Source organism: Myxocyprinus asiaticus, chromosome 31, assembly GCF_019703515.2.
Source record: "Myxocyprinus asiaticus isolate MX2 ecotype Aquarium Trade chromosome 31, UBuf_Myxa_2, whole genome shotgun sequence".
Lineage (NCBI taxonomy): Eukaryota > Metazoa > Chordata > Actinopteri > Cypriniformes > Catostomidae > Myxocyprinus > Myxocyprinus asiaticus.
The window spans coordinates 15,675,388-15,701,972 of record NC_059374.1 but is presented as its reverse complement, the minus strand read 5'-3'; the positions used below and the strand labels follow the sequence as shown (position 1 = coordinate 15,701,972).

The window sequence follows — 26,585 nt, the reverse complement described above, 5'->3', positions numbered from 1 at the left end:
ACATTTTGAGTAAAATGTCAGTAACAGGGCATTTTGAGTGATGTTGATAAATTTTCATTTGGAGGGGTCATCCCTCTCAGGACAAGAGTTCTTCCATCCCCAGGCCATGACTGTCTCATTCACCTGAACTTTAAGGGATAGTTCACCACAAAATTAAACAAAATTTGTGGACAGTTATCCCGACAACATGCGCTACCTGGACAGCTTTCAAGCTGAATGCGTTTAGATGTGCTCTACAATATGGAATAGCCTTTCTGTGGACCCCCCCTCAAGCCCGGGCCCAGGACAAAAAGTACAGTTTTACCCCCTTAAGGTGGCCCTGGTTACAGCTTTTCAAATTTGAAAGCATTTCTTAATTGACAATATAGGCCTATTTCTGTATTAACAATACTGTATGTCTTCTTTGTATCTGTTTTTCTCTTTCTTATAGCAAAGAGTGCCTTGTGAGCTCTTCAGGGAACGACAACACAGAAAATGGCCTCCCGGCTTCCAAAGCAGACAGCAAACCAACACCAAAGGCTTGAAAAGAAGTGTGTATGTCTACATATATGAGCATATGTATGTGTACATACATACATGAATATGACAGATCACAATGGACAGTTTTATTCTCTTTATCTTTTGACAAAACTGCTAAGTGTATTAATATGTGAAAATATATATAAAATATATTTTAGATTTTGCTTGAGGAAAACTATAAGGTGCTGCAGGCTGGATCACACACACTTTGCTGAACGGCATAAGAGCAAATGATAGATGATGCTTTAGTGTGCTTGCATTCTGCTCTCACTAGTCTATAAGACACAGCACACACACACTGCCTTTGTTCACAAACTGCCATATCCGTTCAATGCTCAACAGCACAAGAGCCATACAATGAAGTGTTTGCCATTAAATTTGACCTGTTCAACTTTATACATCTTCAAACTGCATTCCAAACATTCCTGATATGAATCGTTCACAAGCTGACCAATCAGCAAAAAGAACACACAAATGAGTAAAGGAATGAATGACACATATGAATAAAGTAGTTGTTTATCCATGTAAAACCATAGGTGCCACATAGAATTGGAACATGTTTACTACAAATCCAAGCAGCTAACAGAGTCTGATATTAACCACTCTCACTAATTTTACAAGTGATTAATAGGTCAAAAAGAGCAGGATGTAAGTGCACTATAAGGCCAGAAACATACTCTACACAACTACAAACGCAAATGTTTGCATTGCAGCTTATTCTGACCAAAAGAATCACGTACTCACGCAAGATAAGATCGCCTGCCTTACATGTCAAGAGACCAACCGGGCTTTGCTTTTACATGTTGTTTGGAGATGGGTTAATCTGAAATAAATTATAATAGATAATAGAGCAGCATAAATAAATTAATTTCTATCAGAAAGACTCTAGATTATTGGAAGTAATACAAATGAAAAGATACTTATATCATTTGGCGTAAGCCCCATCCAACGGTTCAGTGCTCAGATGCTGCTTGAACCGTCAGATTCTGCCGTAGGCAATGACGGCAGGGGAGCAGAGCTTATCCCCAGGACGGGACCTAAACTGGTGGAGATGGAGTAGGATGGGGGGTAAAAACACAGAAGTATGCGAACAGTGAGAGACAGCTGGCCGGCTTTTAAAGTGGAGCTGTATTGGGATTAGATGAGATGCCTGATGAATATATCCTGAGGTCTTCCTGCTAGAACTACTCTTACTCTTACACTGAATAATTGCATAGAAGTCTCTACAAAGTCTCTCCTGTTGTACAAAAAACACAGGAGAAATAACAAAGCCTACTGAAAAATAAAAACACAGTGCACAAAGTTAACCAATCATATTATGCCTTTAGTCAAATATGCTTGCTATTGCGCCCCCTTGAGCGTGCAGCGTGTACTTGCATTGCGTTATGAACTGCTTTCTGATTTCGGAACAAGAAGATGCATCATATCAAGCCTTTCATAGCTAGAAGTGGTTGCATTTACGAACTTGAATGGAGTATGTTTCTGGACTAAAAGCAAAGTTTGAAGCATTTTAAAGAAAAAAATCCATCATTTTCTAAAAGACTTAACAGAGACACAGAAAAGGGGTGTATATTTGGGATCCAGTCCAGCACTGTTTATTCTTCTCTTTTTTTAATTTGCTTTAGAGTAGACAAAACACAGGTGCCTGTAAAAGCTTCAAGCTCCACATGCTTCCTGGGAGCCTTCAAATGCTATATAGATAAATGATTTAAACAATGCTCACATAAGATGCTCACAAAAAAAAAAAAAAAAAAAAAAAAAAAAAAAAAAATTCTTAGAAAGTCAACACCTTAAAATATAAAGACAATCCCCAGAAACCAACTCCCTATAGGAAATGAATGATCTTCTGATGCTGCTTTAACAAAATAACTAGTCACTTTTCTTAAATGCATGTGAATGATTTTATACATCTAATGTACTATGTATACATTTCTCCATACAGTGCTCCTGTCTTTCTTCACACAATCTGGACATTACATTATCAATTAGTGCTTGTTGTATGCAATGCCACCCTTGCTAGTACGTCTTGTAGGTTTCATGTCTGAAATATAGACTTGGCATGTTGTGCCACTGTAGTTAACTGATGAAGCTTATTATGTCATTCAAACTCCACAGGGCATCAAGATGCATCAGATTATGCCATGGTTGCCCATTGCAAATTTTGACTTTTGGCATATGAATTAGCAAGCTAGAAATTAACTTCTGTGTGCCTATCAACAATTGGAAGACACTTACAGATTTGCATAGAAGATACCATCATATATGGATAAAACTGCAAGAATTCTGTGACAAAATATAACAGTATGAACTGTAATATTTGATATGACTCTAGCTAATTACAGTTAACCTGTAACTAGGTTAAGCACAGCCCTAAGAAATCAATTGCCAAAACAGAAGATGGTTTACTGTTGCTTCTGCCTTATTTTGTTTGTTCATTTGTTTTGGATCTTTGTCTTTCTTTTTGTTTTGTAAAAACCCTAAGTGCACAACGCTCATTCATATTCATGTTGCCATATCTGGTTTAAGTGAAAATATATTGACAAATTCATAACATGCAATGAATGTCACTTTGCGATTACTCTGCAAAAATGCAACAAACCCCTCATTAGTCTTCCCTCCACAACCCAAAGACGAATGTACGTGATGTTTGTAGTTATGGCATAATTAAGAGGGGATGATTTTGGGCACTTTATTATATAGATAAATGTAACAGAATATAATCAATGTAGTGCGATGAGAAGAGCTATATATATTTTATTGCAGGATATTTAGAGAATATGTAGTTAAATAGCTGCAGTGGTGATATTGCGAGCATAGGAACAGGAATAATTCAACTCTTTGAATGGTTATATTTCTAATATGTGCACATATTTAGAAGTCTTCCAAAACACTTGACTCTTTGTTAGAAATCAGGGGCTTTGGCAATCTCAACTGTTTGGGATGCTTTTGACAGAGCGGTATGAAATCCTTGCTTCATGCTTTTATTGGATATGCAGTCTCATTTATTAATCTGTTTTACTTGGAACATTGTCTTTTTTGACAATAAGTACTGCAACACCTTACCATTACAGGTAAAGTTCACCCAAAAATAAGAAATCTGTCATTTTCCATTCACATAGAACACGTGCACTTTTTCCATTGTTTTTCTATGTCAACATGTGCTAGATGGACATTTTTGACTGTTCCGAGGTATACAGTTGTTTTTCATCGTCTCGTGCAGAAGCACTGCGTAATTTATAGCCGTGTCAGGTTAAAAAGAGCGTCCCATTTTAAAAGTGGTATGGAAGTATATTAATGACAAATGTCTTTGGGAAAAAAAGCACACTGAATTGCACTAATTGAAAAATAAACAGATTGCATTATTGAGGATGCAGTTTCATATTGTTGTATATTTCAGCTGTGAATATTTATCAATTGAAAACATTTAGCAAAATTTCATAATTAAAAATTCTATAATAAATATTCACCTTCCAAAGTTCACATCCAAAATATTCAGTTATATTTAAATTTCATCTATATTATTGTACAGGTAATATTCAGTCTATAATATTTCACCTTGCAAATTCGGTGGTTCAGAAAGCAAATTTGCTCTTGATTTTTCGATTGCAGCACCTAGTGGTGAAGCCTTGTAGCATCAAGTGAAGATTGTGCATCGCCACTCTACTGCTTTTCCTGCAGTGCAAGGAGGTACAAGCTTGAAATTCCAACCGAATTTGAACCACTGATATTTTAGAGGCGAATTTGCAAAGAGAAATACAATGGACCTGATATTACCTGTCAAATAATAAAGATTAAATAAAATTTAAAAAATTAAATTAAATTACAAATTTAACATAGCATTTAAAATTCTGGATGTGAATGCTGGGTAGATGCCTGTTGTCCTGTATTTTATTGGCGAGAGGTTCGAAATGTACGGTGAAATGCTAGAGGGGGACAATTAATGTGTGTTAAGATCAGTCATGATTTGGAGAAAGGGTTTGATACCACTCTGTCCAACAGATGCACTGTATAAACATATACTGTAGATCATGTGGTTAGTGTTGAGTGTCTTAACTCTTGTTGAGCTGTTATCATCTGTGTGGTTGATCTGAATGTGTTGAGGCAGTAATGGTCTCTCCATCACTTGTTCTCTCTCTCTAACACACACACACACATAATCTAGTCAGTTTCCATGGGGCTCTGATTTGGCCTTTATTTATGGCTTAACTTTTAAATTTATTATGCTTCATGCAGCTTGTTGCCTTTTGTCATTCGCAGTAAAGGCCCGGGTGTACGGTACTTCATTTTTGTGCGTTCTGGATCGGATCGCGCCCGGTCAACCGCGTTGCCTTTCGAAGTATACTCCTTTGACTGCGAGCAAATACAACTGCGCTCGACGCATGCGCTCTACGGCTGCTTTGTGATACTCTTTGAGTACAGTCAATGGCTGGCGCATGTGCCGACGATTCCCACAGATGAGGGCTGTGCATGTGTCAAGAAAATTTGGGCAGTGCGCGGACAGTATGCGCAGACTGTGCTGATGGCAAAATTTTCGTCTTCGCACACTGTGCGCATAGCGATCAGCAAAGTAAACTTTGGGTTTAAGTCTGTTTATGGATTTAAACCAAGTCATAAACATTGAAATTACGTAAAGTAGCAATACTGTAAAAAAAAAAAACAGAAAAGAAAACTTAAAAAAAGAAGAAGAAGAAGATTGAAAAATATGACTAATGGCCCTCAAGAATGGACTGTTGAACGCATCTTTTCTTGGAGCTTCTTTTTATTATTTTGCTTTCCCTTTTACTGTAGTTTTAACCAAACTCCTGTGCTGTTCCATTTTATGACTTTATATATAGTTATAGAGCTGATTTCTCATAACTACTTTGTTTTCACTTGGATATTTACTAATTGTAAAGTGCATAGCCATTTGCTTAGATATGTTGTATCTTGGTCTGTCTGGTTGGCACCAGTGGCGGGCCGTGCATTAAAAGTCCAGGTCTTCAGTGTGATTCATGCCATTAAGAAAACGTTTCACATGAATAAGACACCCTATGCCTTTGGGCATCATACATTATGTCGCAGCTAACTAATAATACCAATTGACATTTTAAAAACACGTCCACGCATGAAAGCCAGAACTTGAAACAACACTTAATGTTCAAGCAAGCCTAATTTTAACTGCAGCATGACTGTTTTGTGAAATGAACGTCTCCCGAACAGACATTAAAAAATCATAATTTTTCATATGAATCTACCAAGGAGGTTTATAATACCTAGAAAAATCTATCTAATAATATTTGCGATTTAAATATTACTTGCAATAAATTCCGTTTTGTCAGGGTACACGGTTATGCTGCGTTCCATTCAAGCTAGATGAGGGATATTCCTACTTGATATCTCCGACCATAAATGCATTCCATTCCCTGATATTCGGAAGATGACGTTTAAGGAAACAAAACTGCAATGCTCCCATTAGCTTAGCAGGGGTCTGACTCTCATTAGAGATGTCTCCTAGCAACCCAACTGATAAACAATGCTGCAGCGCTAGAATTTGTGCTTCAGGTGTACGATTATCAAAAGAGATTATAATTTACCATGTTTTATACACCTGTTTCTGCAGGCGTTTGTTAAACAAGCTTTAATATCATGTAATGTGGAAATGAACTCATTTATCGATATTACTTAATAAAGTGAATGTTTATCACTTACTTTGTATATCTCCCTGAGTGTCGACATGTTTGTGTGACATCATGCCCCTGTATCTCGGCGAAATCGGTGTTGAGAATTTCTGCACAAGCTGTTCTGACTTCAAGATGCATCCATTGCACTTTTCCTAGTAGGAAGTTGTAAAATCCGACTTTCCGAGTTGAATGGAATGCAGCACTACTTTTCAAAACTTGATCTGACACTGAATGCTCAGCAGCCTAATTTACACTTAGAAAACTCCTGATGTTGCTATAACAATGCAAAAAGCACTTACCAATTTGCTTGAAGTGAAAATCAGTCCTCCTTTCCTAATTAATAAATTAAGCAATCACACGGTCATGCAGAACATCTCGTGTTTTTAAATCCATAAGGATCTCTTTCTCAATGGCTATAGCGGCAGTAATGACAGTCGACTCGTCAGCAAGATCTCTCGCTCGCTTTCAAATTACGTCACTTAAAGCGTGATTGGGTTACTCAAGGCCAGCTAGAAGGCCTCGACCGGGAAATATCCTAAAGATCAGACCCACCAAGAACAAATAAATCAATCTGATTGGCTGATGAATCTGACAATCTGACATTAGATGCCTATTCACTTACACTGTTGAGGGATTCTGTGGAAATTCTGAAGGCCTGAGGGGGTGGAGCTCAGACTCATGTGCTGCTTTGGGCATGTGATATGTGAAACAGTTGTCACGCTTCGCTTGTAAGCATCAAGGAATAAATTCTGACTGGATAAACTTTAAATTTTTCTCTATTTGTTTGAAGATTAATTAAGAGTGGAAAGCAATTAAAAATACATAGGCAAAAAGGTGACTGAGAATGAAAGGATGAAAAATATTTATTTATTTGGCATGTTAGGCCAGCAGAGAAGGCTTTGCTGGCCCTGAGAATTCGCCACTGGTTGGCACTGATCTTGGCTCAGCTAATATGGGCAGGCGAGCCACTGCAGATAGCTGCAGTGTTGCAGTGCGTAACGATGCTAAGAGTGCTGCACTGAGCCATGCATCAGGCTGTGTTTCTCTCTGGATCTGAAGGGGTATAGCTGGGATTTTGAAGGGATATGTCTAATTAAAATTCAACAGAGCATATTCATACTCATTCAAGTAGGCAGAATCAATTCCACTCCCTAACACTGGGAGGTGGTATAAGTTTAACTTAATACAATGAATGTAACATACTTTGATTTACGAATTAGTAGTAAATATGTACAGCTGCAATTTAAGGCAGGCTGTTTGATCTTGCTAGGAGAGAAAAATTGACTTGGAGTACTTCAAAATCTGTTTTATGTGCACAGATCTTCTCTGTATTTTGCTGAGAGAGAATTCATTCTACTTATGAAAAGTCATGTTCCATAAGTGGAATGTCCAAAATCTCTAATGTACTCTTTTATAATTCTTGTACTACATTAATTTTAGTAATTTTGGCCACTACCCTTAACCTTATGGCTTATAAAATAATGACTCTAAACTGGATTTCACTGCCTGGGTGTCTCCTACTCTCACTGCCAAGCCAAGAGGGTGTGAAGACTGAGACAGTGTGTGCTCTATAACAACACATTCCAAGACACTGAGCTCTCTGTCTCCCTCTAGTGGATTTTAAGACTTCCAACATTTTTAAATGGCTCAAGTACACTGAGCTATGTTTGGAGTGTGCAGTTTACACTATACACTGTCTACCATTTTAAAAAAGTATTATGTCAAACAGTAAAATAGTATGTCAAGCAGTTTGCATTATGCAGCAAAACCTTTCAAAATGTCTCTTGAAAACTTTTGCAAAACTGAGAAATTTTTTAAAAAATCATGACTGATATTAATTATGGAAATGGAACCTAAGCACACTGCAATATTGTCTGCAGTGTGTTCATGCTGTACACTGAATGAAATGTAGGTAAATGCAATCCGTTAATTTCATGCATACAGAAAATACTCCATGCTGCAAAGGTAGTACTAGTACTTTGGTAGTATGCTATTCCGAACATAGCCATTGTCTGAGTACAAATCTAGTTTAAAGGTTTATATATTATGGGTGTGCACATATATTCTTTGTACACTAAATAGATTAGATACATTTAAAAAAAAAAAAAAATTGTTCCATATGTAAATCAAGACAACAGCCTAAAGGATGCACTGGCAAAGCTATTTAAACACAACCCCTGCTGTACCGCCCATTAGTGCACCCAGGAGAATGCTCCTTTAATTTTAACTTTCTTTCTTTAGTGTATGTTTATAGGGAAATGGAGTTAGTAGTAGGCAAGAACAATGGAAAGCATTTGAATAATGGCCTAACTGCTGGTTTTGTGATTGTTGGCTCTGACTGAGCACTTTAAAAATTTACAAACACACATCATGTACTCAGAAAATAGGAAACATGTACAGTATGTACAGCTTTTTGTCTCTAATTTTTCCTTTGTAACAATGTCTGTCATATTCCCTTATCATAACTATGCACTTCAGTAGATTTCTCTGGATTGTAAAGAATAAACTAATAAACAAATGAATATATATAAAAAATAACAATATACAAAATAAAGGTTTGCATAAAAAACACTAGTTGTTTACTGTTTTTCTTTGCTAGGATTTTTTTTTTTTAATGTCTTTTGTGTGTGTGTGTGTGTGTGTGTGTGTGTGTGTGTGTGTGTGTGTGTGTGTGTAGAATTCAGGTATCCAGTGACAAAACTTGCGGTTCACCATTCTTCACTTTATTATAATGCATCTGACATGTTAAACAGACAAAACAATGTGCAATATTGTACAACATTTCCAAAAAACAAAAATACCCTTTTCTTGTACAAGTATATTAATAACCACCATCCATAAGTTAACAGAAAATTTCAAGTTTAAAATATGTACATTTGCATGGAAAACAGCTTTGCGTGGAATTAGAAATGTACATTATATGATCAAAATTAGTCTTATAGTGTAATACTAATCCACAAAGGGAATTGTATGAACTCGAGGTAAACAACACTCTGCAAGAATGATATGAAGGCCCAGACAGAATTGTGCAGACAATTTCTGACCTAATTTTGTTTTAAACATAGTAAAATGTGTTAAACGGAGATGAAAGTAGCTACACTTTAAGTGGAATCATACTCAATAAGCCAAAAATGTTAAGAGATTCTGTGTGGGCCTACTGATACCATAATCTGACATTACATTTCTGATATTACATGCACATTAAGACCTCTGATGCATGACATAACATCTTTGTTTATAACACTGTGAATGCACCATGGTGTTTTGGCAGACACAATTGAGTATAGACTTTAATTTAAGATTATAACGTGGCACCAAAAATCATAATAAAGTGCGCTAGTTCTTTTTACAAATGGGGAAGAGAAAAACAGCACCTTCTTGTGGCTGTTAAACATGTTTTCTTTTCAAAGCACATCACTTACAGTGACATGACTTTGATTTACAACAGTGCATTGCTGCAGTCCACAAAAGCAGTGGTGGTTCCCCGAAGAAATTATTTATTCATCTCTTCTTATTTAGCAGTTATTCACTGTGCATATTTATAAATTATATATTTCAGTGTGCAAAATTTGACTCATGGCACCTTTGAGAGCATCACGAGACCCTAAGCACAGATCAAATACTCCCACAGCGATTCCTCCACAAATCTGTGTAAATTGAGTTTGAATGTACAGTATGTGTGTAGATGTATTCTGTCTGACATCTCTTTTGTGTACTGAAGATCTTTGTGGATCCATGATGAATGCTGTGGGTTTGTCTCGGATGTGTCCTCCTTCCCTTCAGACTCACTGAAATTCCTGAAGACAATAAACAATCATGACTATTCATCTCTTATATTCTTTCTATACATCAGTTAAAAGTCTGGCCACACACTGAATTTATGTTATTATTATCATATTCTTAAAAATGTTTTTGATCTAAAAGTTTATACATAAATGCTTGAAATTATGCTTTAGACAAATATAAATTGTGCCTAAGTAAAAGCTTCATATAAATGTATGAGTTGGACTGGATAGTGAAGGAGACGCAGCCAAAAAGTGTGCCGATCTGTAATCTAGGCAAATGGTGGCTGCATTGAAGGGTTTGTTACATAGGTAAGTTTAATATAGTTTTATGTGTTAACCATTTTTACATTGTCACTTCATAATAGCCATACTTACATTTCTATTAGTTTCGATTGCTTTATTTTAATAATAAAGTATGAGTAGGTGTGTGCAAACATTTGAGTGGTATTGCAGGTGTACATAGACTTTTACCAGCACAGTTTGTTCCACAATAATATGGTCATACCTGCATGACTGAATGGACCCAGTCAAGCATCTGGTCCACATTGGTGTAGACACCAGGACGATCTTGTCTGGCACAGCCTACACCCCAGCTCACGATTCCCACCAACATCCAACGGTCAGATGTATACACCAGAGGACCACCACTATCACCCTGGGACAGAAAGCGAGAATTAAAAAAGGTTATTCTTATTTATACAACAGCTACACTGTAAACAAAATAAATAAATAATATTGTTTTAACATTAAAAAAGTAAGCATTCATGCTGCCTTAAAATTTAAAGTTGTGTCAACTTAAGAAGTAAAGTTGTTTAAACAGAACATAAAGATGACTTAAACCAATATAACTTGTTAAATTAGTTTAATGTCTTATAAAATAAATTTGACTTTCTTAGTTCAATCAACTTAATTCTAAATCAATGCAAATTAAATATATAAGTTCAAATATATAAATTATCAGTTAATATCACTGATGATAACCAGAGAAGTAGTTAGGGCTTTCCCACTGTTAGAAGTAAAATAAACTGCCATTTGATGATAAACGTTAAGTTGATGATCAGAATCCAATGTGTGATCCCTTAGATCTCATTTCTAGACATAAGCTTGTCAAGGAGACACACATGGGCCTCAGTGATGTTGACAATCATCAGATACATTATTGAGCGAACAGCTGAACTATTGCTACATGGCAAATAATTGAAAGTGACAATAAAAACAACAACCAACAGCATAAATAAAAGACAAAAAGAGTAAAAAAATAAATAAAAGTAAAATAGTAACTGCAATTTGCATTATTTATTCATGCTGCAGTGCATGCTGGGAATTTAGATATGTGAGCGTCATGTACGTAGTTCTCTTGACTTATATGTTTTATTCCAGCTGAATATTTTATTTTTTTCTCCCCTTTTCTCCCCAATTCCCAATGCACTCTCAGTCCTCATGGTGGCGTAGTGACTCGCCTCAATCCGGATGGCGGAGGACGAATCTCAGTTGATTCCGTGTCCGAGACCGTCAATCCACGCATCTCATCACGTGGCTTGTTGAGCGGGTTACCGCGGAGACATAGCGCATGTGGAAGCTTCATGCTATTCTCTGCGGCATCCACGCAAAACTCACCATGCGCCCCACCGAGAGCGAGAACCACATTATAGTGACCACGAGGAGGTTACCCCATGTGACTCTACCCTCCCTAGCAGCCGGGCCAATTTGGTTGTTTAGGAGACCTGGCTGGACTCGTGACTCCAGGTGTGGTAGTCAGCGTCTTTGCTCGCTTAGCTACACAGGCCCAGCTGAATAGTTTTTTTAAGTTCAATAACTTATTACAAGTTCAGCCAACAAAAATTGGATAATTGAGTTATTTCAACAAGATCAATACAGGGCAATTATTTTAACTCTACATTTTATGTTCTGATAAATAAAAGGCAAAATCATTTTTTACAATGTAGTTTCGGTCCTCAAATCTGATTGGACGAGCACCTTTCAATAGATCCAACAGTAGTGGGATGCTTTACTTTTTGTATCGCTCAACTTCTCCGTGTTCATGGCTTTCCAACTTTCATTTTGATATAATTTACTTATTCATTCAGTGACCATTTCAGGAGAATGCAAATTTACACCAGTAGGTGGCGAAAAATGAGCGTATTTTATGTTTTGAGTGAGTCAGTCAATAATTGACTCTGATTAGTAAAACAATGGAAGTGAACGAGATGCTCTTTTTTATTTATTTATTTTATTTCATTTTAAATAAACAAAGTTTACAAATTTAGTTTTAAAATGTAAAACAAAGAAAATTATTCTGCACTATTTCTTGCTCACTATTCAAACATAAGCAAATTTGCGAGTTCTTACAGGGGGGGTTCAGAATTTGGATCCCACTGTATATTTTGGCATTATATTGGCCAGACTGCTCTGTAGATTTTGGCATCAACAATTGAAAAACTTATGTCAGTCGATCACTATTCTTAATTTCATGATCACATTTATTTGTATACAGAAAATGTGAAAATGTTGCTCTGCTGACGCACAAACCTGACACGCATCCACAAGGCCCGCTAGAGAACCCGCACAGATCATCCTGGGAGTCACACTGTTACCATAGACTGTGGGACTTGTGCACTGAACTCTGTCTATCAGAGGGATCTGAGCCTTTTGTAAGTTTGGAGACAGGTTACCTGCAGGAAAACACCCAGACAAAGTTTAAAACGTAATACTGAATGAGAGAGGCCTTTGAAGAAATGTGAATTTGATATCAAGGTTGTATGGGGAATCGATGATAAAACAAAAATCATCATTATAAGAAATAAAAAATCAGGAACCTTTCTCTTTCAGATGGCCCCAACCGGTCACGACTAAGTTGTCTCCTCCTTTAAGGCCAAGATCTTGAGGGGGCAGACACACTGGCTTACGGGATTCTTCGATGTAGTAAAAACAGTGATTATTAATGGTCTTTCACATAGTCAAAAAGGCAAAAAAAATCTCAACCTATAGGATTGACAGAAAACTTACACTACCAATAAAAGGTTTGGATACACTTAACTGAATTTTAATTTCTCATGATCTTAAAAAACACCTTTGATCTAATTAGTAAATTCTTGATAAATATTGACCATGCATAGTTGACATAATCCTTTAAACTCCATTTAGGTAATGCATTCATATTTGTAATGCATGTCACTTTTATGAGCTTGTATTAATTGAAAGACAGCATGGGATATTTGTACTTTCAAATTCATTTTTCACACAGCAGGACCATTTAGGTAATTAAAAATGGTGAAAAACTTAAAGTTCACCAAAAAAGGAAATTCTGTCATCGTTTACTCATCCTCATGCCATCCCAGAAGTGTACGTCTTTCTTTCTTCTGCTGAACACAAACTAAGATTTTTAGAAGAATATCCATACAGTATAGTGAATGGTGACCAACATTTCAAAGCTCCAAAAAAGCACATAAAGGCAGCATAAAATTAATCCATAAGACTCCAGTGGTTTAATCCATGACTTCTGAAGCAATCTAATCAATTTTGGATGAGAACAGACCAAAATGTAACTCCTTTTTAACTGTACATCTTGTCATTGCAGTCTCTAGGCACGATCATGATTTCAAGCTCGATTGCACTTCCTAGTGCTTGATGCATGTGCAGAGCACTAGATGGTGCTATAGGAAGTGTAATCCAGCTTGATATGATGATCGCCATGGAAACTGTTGATGTCAAGATTTATAGTGAAAAATTACTTACACTGTAAATTATTTTGTTGTTTTGACAAGATTATTACTGTATTTCCAACTGCAGCTTACTGTAGATACTGTTAACAGTATGTTGCTGTCAGTTTTGTTGTTTTTACAGTATTATTGCTGTATTCTCCACTGTACCTTACTGTAGAAACTGTTTACAGTATGTTACTGTCAAACTGAGCTGTATTCTTTAGGAAAAAATGAGCGGGAAAATAATTACAGTATTTTTCTGTTAAATTGCATGAATGGACTTGTATATGTGTGTAGTCAGTAACATTTGAGTAACATTTATGTGATATTTGAGTTGTCAATGTGTAATAAAGGTTCTGTTTGCAAAAAGGCCTCAATTGTTTCATTATTTTTGTTTTTTACTTGTAATAGATAGAAGTTAGTTACTCTAACTCTGTAAGCTAAAACTGTGCTTACTGTGGTTTGTTCTACGGTATGTACACTGCAATTTAATATACAACATACAAACAATTACCATAATTAATTTTACTGTACAGCTCATACACTGTATTTTAATATACGTCATACAATTACTATAATTTTACTGTACAGCTCATATACTGTATTTTAATATACATCATACAATTACTGTAATTTTTACTGTACAGCTCATATACTGTATTTTAATATACATCATACAATTACCATAATTAATTTTACTGTACCGCTCATATACTGTATTTTAATATACATCATACAATTACCGTAATTAATTTTACTGTACAGCTCACATACTGTATTTTAATATACTTTATACAAACAACTCCCATAATTAACTTTACAGTACAGCACATACAGGTGCATCTCAATAAATTAGAATGTCGTGGAAAAGTTCATTTATTTCAGTAATTCAACTCAAATTGTGAAACTCGTGTATTAAATAAATTCAGTGCACACAGACTGAAGTAGTTTAAGTCTTTGGTTCTTTTAATTGTGATGATTTTGGCTCACATTTAACAAAAACCCACCAATTCACTATCTCAAAAAATTAGAATACATCATAAGACCAATAAAAAAAACATTTTTAGTGAATTGTTGGCCTTCTGGAAAGTATGTTCATTTACTGTATATGTACTCAATACTTGGTAGGGGCTCCTTTTGCTTTAATTACTGCCTCAATTCGGCGTGGCATGGAGGTGATCAGTTTGTGGCACTGCTGAGGTGGTATGGAAGCCCAGGTTTCTTTGACAGTGGCCTTCAGCTCATCTGCATTTTTTGGTCTCTTGTTTCTCATTTTCCTCTTGACAGTACCCCATAGATTCTCTATGGGGTTCAGGTCTGGTGAGTTTGCTGGCCAGTCAAGCACACCAACACCATGGTCATTTAACCAACTTTTGGTGCTTTTGGCAGTGTGGGCAGGTGCCAAATCCTGCTGGAAAATGAAATCAGCATCTTTAAAAAGCTGGTCAGCAGAAGGAAGCATGAAGTGCTCCAAAATGTCTTGGTAAACGGGTGCAGTGACTTTGGTTTTCAAAAAACACAATGGACCAACACCAGCAGATGACATTGCACCCCAAATCATCACAGACTGTGGAAACTTAACACTGGACTTCAAGCAACATGGGCTATGAGCTTCTCCACCCTTCCTCCAGACTCTAGGACCTTGGTTTCCAAATGAAATACAAAACTTGCTCTCATCTGAAAAGAGGACTTTGGACCACTGGGCAACAGTCCAGTTCTTCTTCTCCTTAGCCCAGGTAAGACGCCTCTGATGTTGTCTGTGGTTCAGGAGTGGCTTAACAAGAGGAATACGACAACTGTAGCCAAATTCCTTGACACGTCTGTGTGTGGTGGCTCTTGATGCCTTGACCCCAGCCTCAGTCCATTCCTTGTGAAGTTCACCCAAATTCTTGAATCGATTTTGCTTGACAATCCTCATAAGGCTGCGGTTCTCTCGGTTGGTTGTGCATCTTTTTCTTCCACACTTTTTCCTTCCACTCAACTTTCTGTTAACATGCTTGGATACAGCACTCTGTGAACAGCCAGCTTCTTTGGCAATGAATGTTTGTGGCTTACCCTCCTTGTGAAGGGTGTCAATGATTGTCTTCTGGACAACCGTCAGATCAGCAGTCTTCCCCATGATTGTGTAGCCTAGTGAACCAAACTGAGAGATCATTTTGAAGGCTCAGGAAACCTTTGCAGGTGTTTTGAGTTGATTAGCTGATTGGCATGTCACCATATTCTAATTTTCTGAGATAGTGAATTGGTGGGTTTTTGTTAAATGTGAGCCAAAATCATCACACTTAAAAGAACCAAAGACTTAAACTACTTCAGTCTGTGTGCACTGAATTTATTTAATACACGAGTTTCATAATTTGAGTTGAATTACTGAAATAAATGAACTTTTCCATGACATTCTAATTTATTGAGATGCACCTGTACAGTATGCTGTAAACTACTGTAGATAGTTTTACAGTAATTTTACTGTGAAAACAGCTTGCTGGCTATTTGTTGCCAGTAAGTTACTGTTGATTTTAAGTCAAATTATTTAGTGTATATTTTGGTCTGTTCTCACCCAAAACCAATTATATCACTTTAGAAGATATGGCTTAAACCACTGGAGTGGATTAATTTTATGCTGCCTTTATGTGCTTTTTAGAGCTTCAAAAGTTTGGTCACCATTCACTTACATTGTATGGACCTACAGAGCTGAAATATTCTTCTAAAAATCTTTGTTTTGTGGTCTGCAAAAGAAAGAAAGTCAGATACATTTGGGATGGCATGAGGGTGAGTCGATGGGAGAATTTTCATTTTTTGGTGAACTATTCCTTTAAAAGGACTGGTGACCAGTTACAAGAATGCATCTATTTGGCCAGGTATAAATGGAATGCAAGTGTGTCAAGTTCAAAGGAAAGTAATGGTAGCTTTCCTGGTTTTAGCTCGGATTACATTCAAAGCATCTTTTGGTCCAATTAGGTCTTTTTTTTTTTTTTTTTTTTGGTCAAACAGTTAGTAGTGTGTTTGTGCTTGTTTGATGTACCTCCGACAGTAATGGGTGATTGCAGTCTTATCATGGCAATATCGTAGTCAGTCTGTGCTGAGTTATAATCTCCATTGATGATGACCTTGTCCACAGAAGAAGACCCAGAAGATCCCAGATATGTCTTTCCAGAAACCACCTTCCATCTGCTCAGCTCCTTCTTACCATCCCTAAAGAATGCAGGAGCAAAGTGGCTGTTTCAGACTTTACTCTTTAAAGAAATAGTTCACCCCAAAAGAAAAATTCTCTCATCATTTACTCACCCTCATGCCATCCCAGATGTGTATGACTTCTTCAGAACACAAACAAAGATTTTTAGAGGAATAATCTCAGCTCTGTAGGTCCATACAGTGCAAGTGAATAGTGTCCAGAACTTTAAAGGTCCAAAAAGCACATAAAGGCAGCATAAAAGTAACAACACAACTCCAGTAGTTAAATCCATGTCTTCAGAAGTGAGATGATAGGTGTGGGTGAGAAAAAGATCAAAATGTAAGTCTTTTTTTTTTTTTACTATAAATCTCCACTTTCACATTCTTCTTTTGTTTCTGGCAAGTCACATTCTTTGTGCATATCGCTACCTACTGGGCATGAAGGAGAGTATATGGTAAAAAATGATTACATTTTGACCTGTTTCTCACCCACACCTATCATCTCACTTCTGAAGATATGGATTTAACTACTGAAGTCGTGTTGTTACTTTTATGCTGCCTTTATGTTCTTTTTGGACCTTCAAAGATCTGGACACTATTCACTTGCATTGTATGGACCTACAAAGCTGAGATATTCTTCTAAAAATATTTGTGTTCAGCAGAAGAAAGAGACTCATATACATCTGGGATGGCGTGAGGGTGAGTAAATGATGAGAGAATTTAAATTTTGGGGTGAACTATCCCTTTAACCTGGCAAAACAACATGTAAAACAGTTGACAAAGCAGAAACCCCTTTCATTAAAATGAGAAATGTCAAACAGAAATTTTCATGTGAAGTAGAAGGTAAAATATGCATTTGTTTTGTTTAAGTAAAAGTGTTTTGTACACCCACCCATTGAAGCAGTGGGCTGCAGTGACTACCCATTGTGAAGACACCAGTGACCCTCCACATGTGTGCTGGCCACTGCTCTGCAGGCTGACTTGCCAGGGCCAGTTCTCAATGATTGCATCCTGTCCACCTACAATCCGGTCCTGGTTTCTGCTCACACCACAGTCGACTAGAAATAAAACAACCAAAAATCATTCCAAAGGTAAATAAATCCAAAAATAATTTTGTCCCATAAATACAGAATATACATATGATTATATCTCTGTATTAAAAATTAATTATTAAAACAAGAGATTTTACATTGTATTGACTGGATTCAGTCAGTATTTCTGGACTGAAGTCCTCTTACTTTCTCACACATAGCTCCCTGCTTTGTTTTTACATAATGTGTTTTGGCATGTAAAATTGCTCACTGTGACTCACTGTGGCTTATTCTGCATGCTGAGTGTGTCAGTGTTCACACCTCTGAGTTTTATGATGTTTTATTGTTAGTGTTGTGCTTATGTATGGTTTGTTGGTTTGGTTATTGACTGATTCTCTAATTGAGTGTTGGATTAGGACATTATAAATTAATTACTGTACCTGAGCATGTTAATGTGACAACCGTTCCCAAACCGCACACCTTGCTAAGGAGAAGAGAGAGACAGAACTTGAGAGTGTGAGAGGGATAAGTGAAGTTCACACAGGAGTGACCACATATTTAGTTCATCACATTAACCACAGTATGAACATGTTCCACTAAAATTTGACAGGCAGAACATTTTCAAATACTTTTGTCTTAGTTTTGAATAGTACATTTATTTTAGAGGTTTTGCTTGAAAAATGTGCTTACCATTAATGCCACTTGTTTTCCAACATCTTGTCATCCAATGCAATGTCATAAATACATTTTAAGTGTGGTTCAAGTCTCTAAACACAGTTTAGTGCATACATTAGCACATAAATACACTCACCGATCTGAGAAGGTGGACACAAAAGTCTGGGGTTTACTTGAGCCCACAGTACAGAAAGACATCTTCAGATCAGAGGACAGGAGACCCACTTGAACTGTGCTGTAAGATGGATTACTGTGGAAACAAAATAAAAGACAATGAAAATTAGATGATGTAGATTTAAGGATATACTGCATAGTTACATTTATTTTGCACTCTAAATCAGAATCACATTATTGCTTTAACATTTTAAAGACCCCATGAAATGGTTTTAAGAATGTAATTTTCTTTGTTTTGACGTATTTTATATTATACAACAGTTCCGGTCCTCTAACCTGACTGGATGAGAGGCATTGCAAGAATGTGGATAAAGGAGTCATATCAGCTCTGGGATGTTTCACTGTTTGTTTCACTCCGCTTGTGTTAGTAGCGTTCTAAACTAAAGTGTAAGATCAGTGCAGATGTGTAAGAGCAGCTAGATGTGGGGATTTTGATTCATCCCTGTGACATTAAAGATTTTTGCCAGCAAGTGTTGACAAAAGACCGTCTTTTATGGATTATGAGCGAGTTAAGTTGCATTCACTTTACGTTGTTACTCAACTTACGTTGAATTTCATTGACATCATTGTATCTCAGTCCATGATCACTCAGATTACTGCTACACTATAGCTGAGAAGCATAACTACTGATCACAGCTGAGAGTTGCGACAGACGGAGAAAATAAACACACTCAGGGCGCCTAACAGATACCAAAACTTTCCAAGTTGGCAGGACACTTAAACTTTCAACATGGTGGAGTGGAGGGTTTCTGTGTCTGTGCCAAAATTTCACCAAAGTAGCATTCAGCTGATCACAATGTATAGTCAGGACATTAATAACATGAAAATGTACTATTACAATTTGGAAAAAAAATGTTCAGAACTTCTTAAACTACTTCAAAGAATTCTCATCAAAAAATCCCCCATGTGCAGCAATGACAGCTTTGCAGATCCTTGGCATTCTAGCTGTCAGTTGTCTAGATACTCAGGTGACATTTCACCCCACACTTCCTGTAGCACTTGCCATAGATGTGGCTGTCTTGTTGGCACTTCTCACGCACCTTACAGTCTAGCTGATCCCACAAAAGCTCAATGGGGTTAAGATCCATAACACTCTTTTCCAATTATCTGTTGACCAATATCTGTGTTTCTTTGCCCACTCTAACCTTTTCTTTTTGTTTTTCTGTTTAAAAAGTGGCTTTTTCTTTCAATTATTCCCATATGGCCTGCACCCCGAGTCTTCTCTTTACTGTTGTACATGAAAATGGTGTTGCACAGGTAGAATTCAATAAAGCTGTCAGCTGAGGACATGTGAGGCATCTATTTCTCAAACTAGAGACTCTGATGTGCTTATCCTCTTGTTTAGTTGTACATCTGGCTTTCCACATCTCTTTCTGTTAGAGCCAGTTGTCCTTTGTCTTTGAAGAATGTAGTGTACACCTTTGTATGAAATCTTCAGTTTTTGTTGGCAATTTCAAGCATTGTATAGCCTTCATTCCTCAAAAGAATGACTGACTGATGAGTTTCTAGAGAAAGCTGTTTCTTTTTTGCCATTTTTGACCTAATATTGACCTTAAGACATGCCAGTCTATTGCATACTTTGGCAACTCAAAAACAAACATAAAGACAACGTTAAGCTTCATTTAATGAACCAAATAGCTTTCAGCAGTGTTTGATATAATGGAAAGTGATTTTCTAGTACCAAATGAGCAATTTAGCATGATTACTCAAGGATAAGGTGTTGGAGTGATGGCTGCTGGAAATGGGGCCTGTCTAGATTTGATCAAAAATGACTTTTTTAAAATAGTGATGGTGCTGTTTTTTACATCAGTAATGCCCTGACTATACTTTGTGATCAGTTGAGTGCCACTTTTGTGAATTAAAGTACCAGTTTCCTTCCGAAACAGCAACATCTGTACATTATTCCAAACTTTTGGCCACCAGTATAGTTCCTGTCACAGTTTGTAGTAGCAGAGGCAGGACCCACACACAAAGTGAAGACAAAGGGGTTTATTTATAAAAAAGGAAAAAAAAAAAAAAAAAAACATAAACTACCCCGTAGGGGAAAACACAGTCCAAGCTGGAAGCCCACTGAAGCTGGGTTGGGGCAGATGAACTGGATACAGGACCGACCGGAACAGACAGGACCGACTAGGATCAGGGACTAGAAACAAAACCACGTGCTCTCACAAAACACAGATACCCGAATGGCACGAGCGCACATCACCAAGACAATAAGACAATATGCGCTCATGCCAACCGACAGATAAGATGAGAGAATGCACGGCAATGGCAATAAAGCAATGCCATGCATTCTCACACAAGACAAAGCCTGAGCATACATCGCAAGGCAAACACCACGCGATGCATGCAGCAGTCGACAACAGGAGACAAGACACCTGTACGAGAGTTCAGCCACACACAAACCGGACCCCTCAGACTGAAGTGACCGAACCTCAGCACAAAGTGAAGACAGCTCGAAACCCGGGAGCACAGCGCAAAGCGAGCGCAAAGCGTGTCCGTGATCACAAGAGACAGACACAGATTATTGACGCGAGTGCATCCTGCCAAGGTGACATAAGCGCAAAGCACTCACACAATACAAGACAAGACATGGAACATGAGTGTCCGGATCCCGACACCAAAACCGAACCAGACAGGGAAGTCAGGATCCAGACACCATGCTCTGGACATGAGACATGAGACATGAGACCGACCGAAGAGCGCATGGCAGGGAAACCACAACCGAAGCCGTGTGCTCACACAAAGACAGAAGACAACACACAAGACAGAACAATGATGTCACGACCCAGTCACACAAAAAGCCAGACAGACAGGGTGACATGATCGTGGCATTTCCACACACAAATGCGTTTTTCGGACAATCCATTTATTTACTTGTTCATTGAACTGTAGTATAAAAGCAATATCACACTCACAAACATGCTGTTTTGTCTGTGATTACCTGCGGCCGGCTGATATACAGCCCTGCTGATATACGGCCATAACAGCACTCTTGCTTGAGTAATATTGCTTTATTGAAACAGGAAGTTAAGCAAGTATAATATATATATATATATATATATATATATATATATATATATATATATATTGCCAATATAAATAGCCTGGCAAAACTATGATTTGCTATTTGCTATTAATAGTAGTTGGCACATAGTGTAAGGGGGAGGGACAAAACTTTCTATGCGTATCTAAGCAGGAAATTATGTCATCAATATTTTTTGTCCATTCTCCATGACAAGAAAGACCATACATTTTAGTAAATGCATATATCTGCTAAAGGTTTATGTCAACTTAAGAGTACCCTTACGTATATATGACCATTGTTTCATAGATATGGACCAAAATTAAAACTTTGATTTTGATTTCATGGGGCAATTAAAGTATTTCTCTTGTTATTAATCAGTGGACCAATACTCACGCTGAGTATCCCAACTGTTGGCATGCAGTCTCGGCGTGTTCTTTGGCGAAACCCTCTGAACATACACTTTTCCATTTACTCTCATTAGAGCTGTATACTTGAAGGACATTATGTGATGTGATCAGCCGTACTGCAGAGACAGAAAAAGAAAACAACAAAGGCAATCATTTTAAAACTGAGGTCTCACCCACTCCATTTCAACACAACAAAAATATTTATTATATTGTGTATAAGGGAAGTTGATATATAATGTGTCTATGAATCTTTTTTTTTTTTTTTTTTTTTTTAATCAACAAGATTTTAGGTTAAAAAGATATATATATATATATATATATATATATATATATATATATATATATATATATATATATATATATATATATATATGAATGTATAAGGGAAAATGTTTATCTTAGCTACATAAGTTTTTCCACCATTTTAATATGCCTCTACTAGTTCATTTTAAATGACCCCGTGGTGTTACAAATTAATTTTAAAAAGTAAATACTACATTTGGGATATTCAAGTTTGGACTCGAGTCCGAGTCACGAGTGCAATTTTAATGGACTTGGACTTGTCACAGATGCATTTTTACTCAGACTTGACTCGGACTCGAGCCTTTAGGACTTGGGATTTTTTGTCGGAAGTCCATGGCATTTGTGATGCAATGACAAACAAACAAGCAAAAAAATAAAGTAACATAAGGTGACCATACGTCCTCTTTTTCAGACCTGACAAAATTGCCTCTTAATGTCTGAGATTTGGCTTTGTCTTCATAATGATGTGCTCTCTACAGTATTTGATACTGCGCATCAGTTTTCACACTTATATGTCCTTACATGTGATTATTCTGGCTGAGAGCGGCAGCGCGCACTCTTTCAAAATACTTTCTCTCTCTCTCGCCCAAGCGCACGCTGTATGTGTGTACACGAAAGATCGCCACACATGCTCTGCCACTCTCATCCATTTACAATGCAAGCCATTTCTAACTGAAAATGTTGACTATACTGAGACAAAATCAAATATGCTATGTATTAGGGATATTTAACTAATATGACGGATGACATAGACCATGATGGACATTATAGAACTCAGTCTGTTACATATTTGTAGTGAAACCTCTGTGTGTTACCTGTAAAGCTGGCATTTGCGTTTCAATGGTAAAAAAACAAACAAAAAAAAAGTCAGAAAATACAATGAAGAATACAAGTGAGGGGAGAAGTCTCTATTCACCTATTATCCATACTAAATATAATGTGAAAAGAACAACACATCAGCTCAAGGAGAGTTTGTCATAAACATTTTTTTTTTTACATTTAAATTTGGGGAAGTAGGATACACCTGGACACAGCAGGAGGACTGAAAAGTGTGAAGTGAAGTAGAATAAAAATACATTTCTAATGGTATCTGTTCATTTCTGTTTTACTTTGTTTAATTTTATGGGCATTATTAAATGTTTTAATATTACCATTTATTTAATGTATTAAACACATTAAATGTATTTAATTAATTAAATTACATGTATTTCACCCATAATTTTAGATAAAACGAAACTAAATTGAATGGACAAATTGAAAATGAAGTAGATAAAAAAAACTAAATTAAAATTTGAAATAATAACAACTCTGGTTGTAATGACTAACACAGCTTTCACTTTCTTAAGTCTATGTTTGAGTGGAGGGGAAAAATCAACAAATAATTTAAAAAGTCAACAGAACACAATAAAAAGTGTGTTGAAGGACAGTTTTGTCTTCATACACCTAAAGCATATGCTTTCATTCTGAAACCAATATGAAGTTTGTTCAGCAGGATACTAATCATAAAATGTGAAAATGAAATGCAACAGAGGTGTTTTTGTTGCATTTATATTGACAAATTAGTTGTGAAGGTTAAAATAAGCTTAAAATATTGATGTTGAGTTTACGGTTACAATTTTAATTCAGATTCATGAACAGATTCATTCAAAATTGGACTCGACTCGGCCTCGGCCTGTTATGGACTCAGTCTTGAATCCAACTCGGCCCCTTTTGGACTCGGATTCGACTCAGTCTCGATTGTTTAAAGACTCAGACTTGACTCTCACTCGACTCGGACTGTTATGGATTCGGTCTTGAGTCCGACTTGGCCCCTTTTGGACTTGGACTCGACTCGGTCTTGATTGTTTAAAGACTCAGACTTGACTCGGACTCCACTAAGGGTGACTCGAACCCAACGCTGTTATATACAGTATATTCCATTTTGTCTCCTGTTGTTAATATTGTCACCACAGGACATGACAACTTCCCAAAAGTATTTCATGTCATCTACCCAAAAACATATTTTTTAACTGTGTATAAATGTAAAAATCTATCTATCTATCTATCTATCTATCTATCTATCTATCTATCTATATATATATATATATATATATATATATATATATATATATATAAGTAAAAGTAAAAAAAAAAAAAAAAAAAAAAACTTTCCTTGGTGGGTCAGTGTTTTGCTATTTTTTCTTATTTTTATTGTTTTGTCTGGAACTATCAAATTATTAAAGAAATACATAAAAAATGCAATTCACATAAAACAATTACTTTAATACACCTCCACTATGATGAATATGTTTTCAGTGTCGGAGTTAAAAGTAATTTTGATTATTTATTTATTTTTTTTTATTTTGATTTATTTATTTTTTTAAATGTCACAAATGTCTAAGTGGTGTAACCATCTGGAGACAGTAAAAAAATCCTATTACAGCTGAAATTCATAATAAAAGAAATGCTGGCATAAGTGGTTTGGAATAATCTTGTATTACTATTTCTTAAAAAATAAGCAGTGAAACAATTTTGTTATTAATAATTAATATTAATATTATTAATATTTTTAAAACTTTTGTCCACTAAATCAAAGTCAGGTGGTGACTCCAACATAAAACAGATAAAACCCCTTTAGCTCCTAATAAATGTGTGTTTTATTATTATTATTATTATTATTATTATTATTATTATTATTATTATGAAAAGGCACATTTTGTTCAGGTCAAATATACAATATTTATTTTATTTTTTTTTACATTATGAAATCAACATGGGCTCAAAGATAAAATTTCTACAAACTTGTAATGTGTTTTAAAATAGATTTATAAAAGATTTCTCATTTGTATGATCTCGGACAACCTTATTTGTCAGTGACACAAGTACAGCCAGAGATATTTAACCAAGAAATGTCAGACAGGTACACGGAAAAGAGGGTGAGGTTGGGGGATTTTGTCTTATTTATAATGAAACAGGACAAACAGGTAATGTCTATGTGATCCACGTATGACTTTGAGCAGGTAAGTGGGCGTGTGAGTGTACAGTATGTGTGCATGTAGATTGCAGATCTCTTACAGGGGAAGGTGGAGTTGGCTCTATACTTCATTACACAGGTTGACTCATCCTCGGCTCCACTGCAGTCTGCCTTGCCATCACAGGCATTCTCCAGTGGAATGAACTTCACCGACTTGGAGCAAAAGAAATACTTACTCTCGATCAGCTGCTTGACTACACCAAGATGAAGGATGAGTTGGGCAAAGAGAGAAGAGGAATAAAAACATAGTTCATTACAAAACATCAGTAATCGGTTCAAATGTAACAATCTGTTTTTGGAAAGTTGACATGTCATAACATGTCCATAAACTTTACTTGTTTTTCTTATGAATTTTAGTTCAAATATACATATACACTACTGTATATATAAAGAAAAATGTAAATATTAGGTCCTGTAACTAGTCACTATTTTTTTTCCCCCCAATATGATCTCAAAGGAAATCTGCATGTTTATACAAATTTGTATGCCCCAAAATTCTGCACCCCTGTGCCATCATGCAGTGAATGTTCATGCACTGAAAATCATCTTTGACGTCACTCACATTCCTTTTGATTTCTTGGTAGCCAGCTAGTATTTTTTTTTTTTACAAAGAATTAAGATAAATAAAGCCATTTTGGTCTCAGAGCATTTGGATTCAGTTTAGGGTTTGGGTTAGAAGTATATAAATTGTTAAATTCAGATAATGTTTGCTATACGGTATCTTGCACTTACACAGTGCATCATGCAAAAGTTAACATGCATTCAACTGTAGTTCCAGCTACGACCACTGTGGCCACAGTTCGTAAATTCTGAAACCAAAGGCAATTTAAGCAGACAAAAAAATTAAACCTCCTGTCGCCGATTTCCCGCAAGATCAGTCTACTTTTTTAAAACTGGAGTAATTTCGGTGTCACTTACATCACCAAAACAGATCAAACAGATTCCATGAAACTCCCCTGTCTTCCACTGGTTGTACAAACACATAGACCCACCCAAAATGCACACTATTGCTCAAGCCAGCATTACTATGTCACGGATTACTTATAGCTACCACTCTGCATATTAGGCTGGGATATGAGAAAGAATGAGTCTTTACGGTCAAAGGAGTGACTAAATAACTG

The 26,585-nt window shown here is 36.4% G+C and overlaps 2 protein-coding genes across 2 annotated transcripts in view; one reads left to right on the top strand and one right to left on the bottom strand.

The window, feature by feature from the left end:
• Nucleotides 1–8,750, top strand: part of scn4ba (sodium channel, voltage-gated, type IV, beta a) — a 79,820-nt gene extending 71,070 nt beyond the window's left edge. The window contains exon 5 of the mRNA XM_051665537.1: nt 431–8,750. Within this exon, the coding sequence (XP_051521497.1) occupies nt 431–524 (94 nt within the window). The 3' untranslated portion in view covers nt 525–8,750. The remainder of the gene's footprint in view (nt 1–430) is intronic.
• Nucleotides 8,751–8,886: 136 nt separating this feature from the next.
• tmprss4a (transmembrane serine protease 4a) overlaps nt 8,887–26,585 on the bottom strand; it is a 29,146-nt gene continuing 11,447 nt past the window's right edge. The window contains exons 4-13 of the mRNA XM_051666102.1: nt 25,506–25,658; nt 22,135–22,264; nt 18,676–18,789; nt 18,305–18,348; nt 17,726–17,891; nt 16,685–16,854; nt 12,781–12,876; nt 12,494–12,636; nt 10,470–10,619; nt 8,887–9,976 (exon numbers count right to left, since the gene is read on the bottom strand). Coding sequence (XP_051522062.1) covers nt 9,965–9,976; nt 10,470–10,619; nt 12,494–12,636; nt 12,781–12,876; nt 16,685–16,854; nt 17,726–17,891; nt 18,305–18,348; nt 18,676–18,789; nt 22,135–22,264; nt 25,506–25,658 — 1,178 coding nt within the window. The 3' untranslated portion in view covers nt 8,887–9,964. The remainder of the gene's footprint in view (nt 9,977–10,469; nt 10,620–12,493; nt 12,637–12,780; nt 12,877–16,684; nt 16,855–17,725; nt 17,892–18,304; nt 18,349–18,675; nt 18,790–22,134; nt 22,265–25,505; nt 25,659–26,585) is intronic.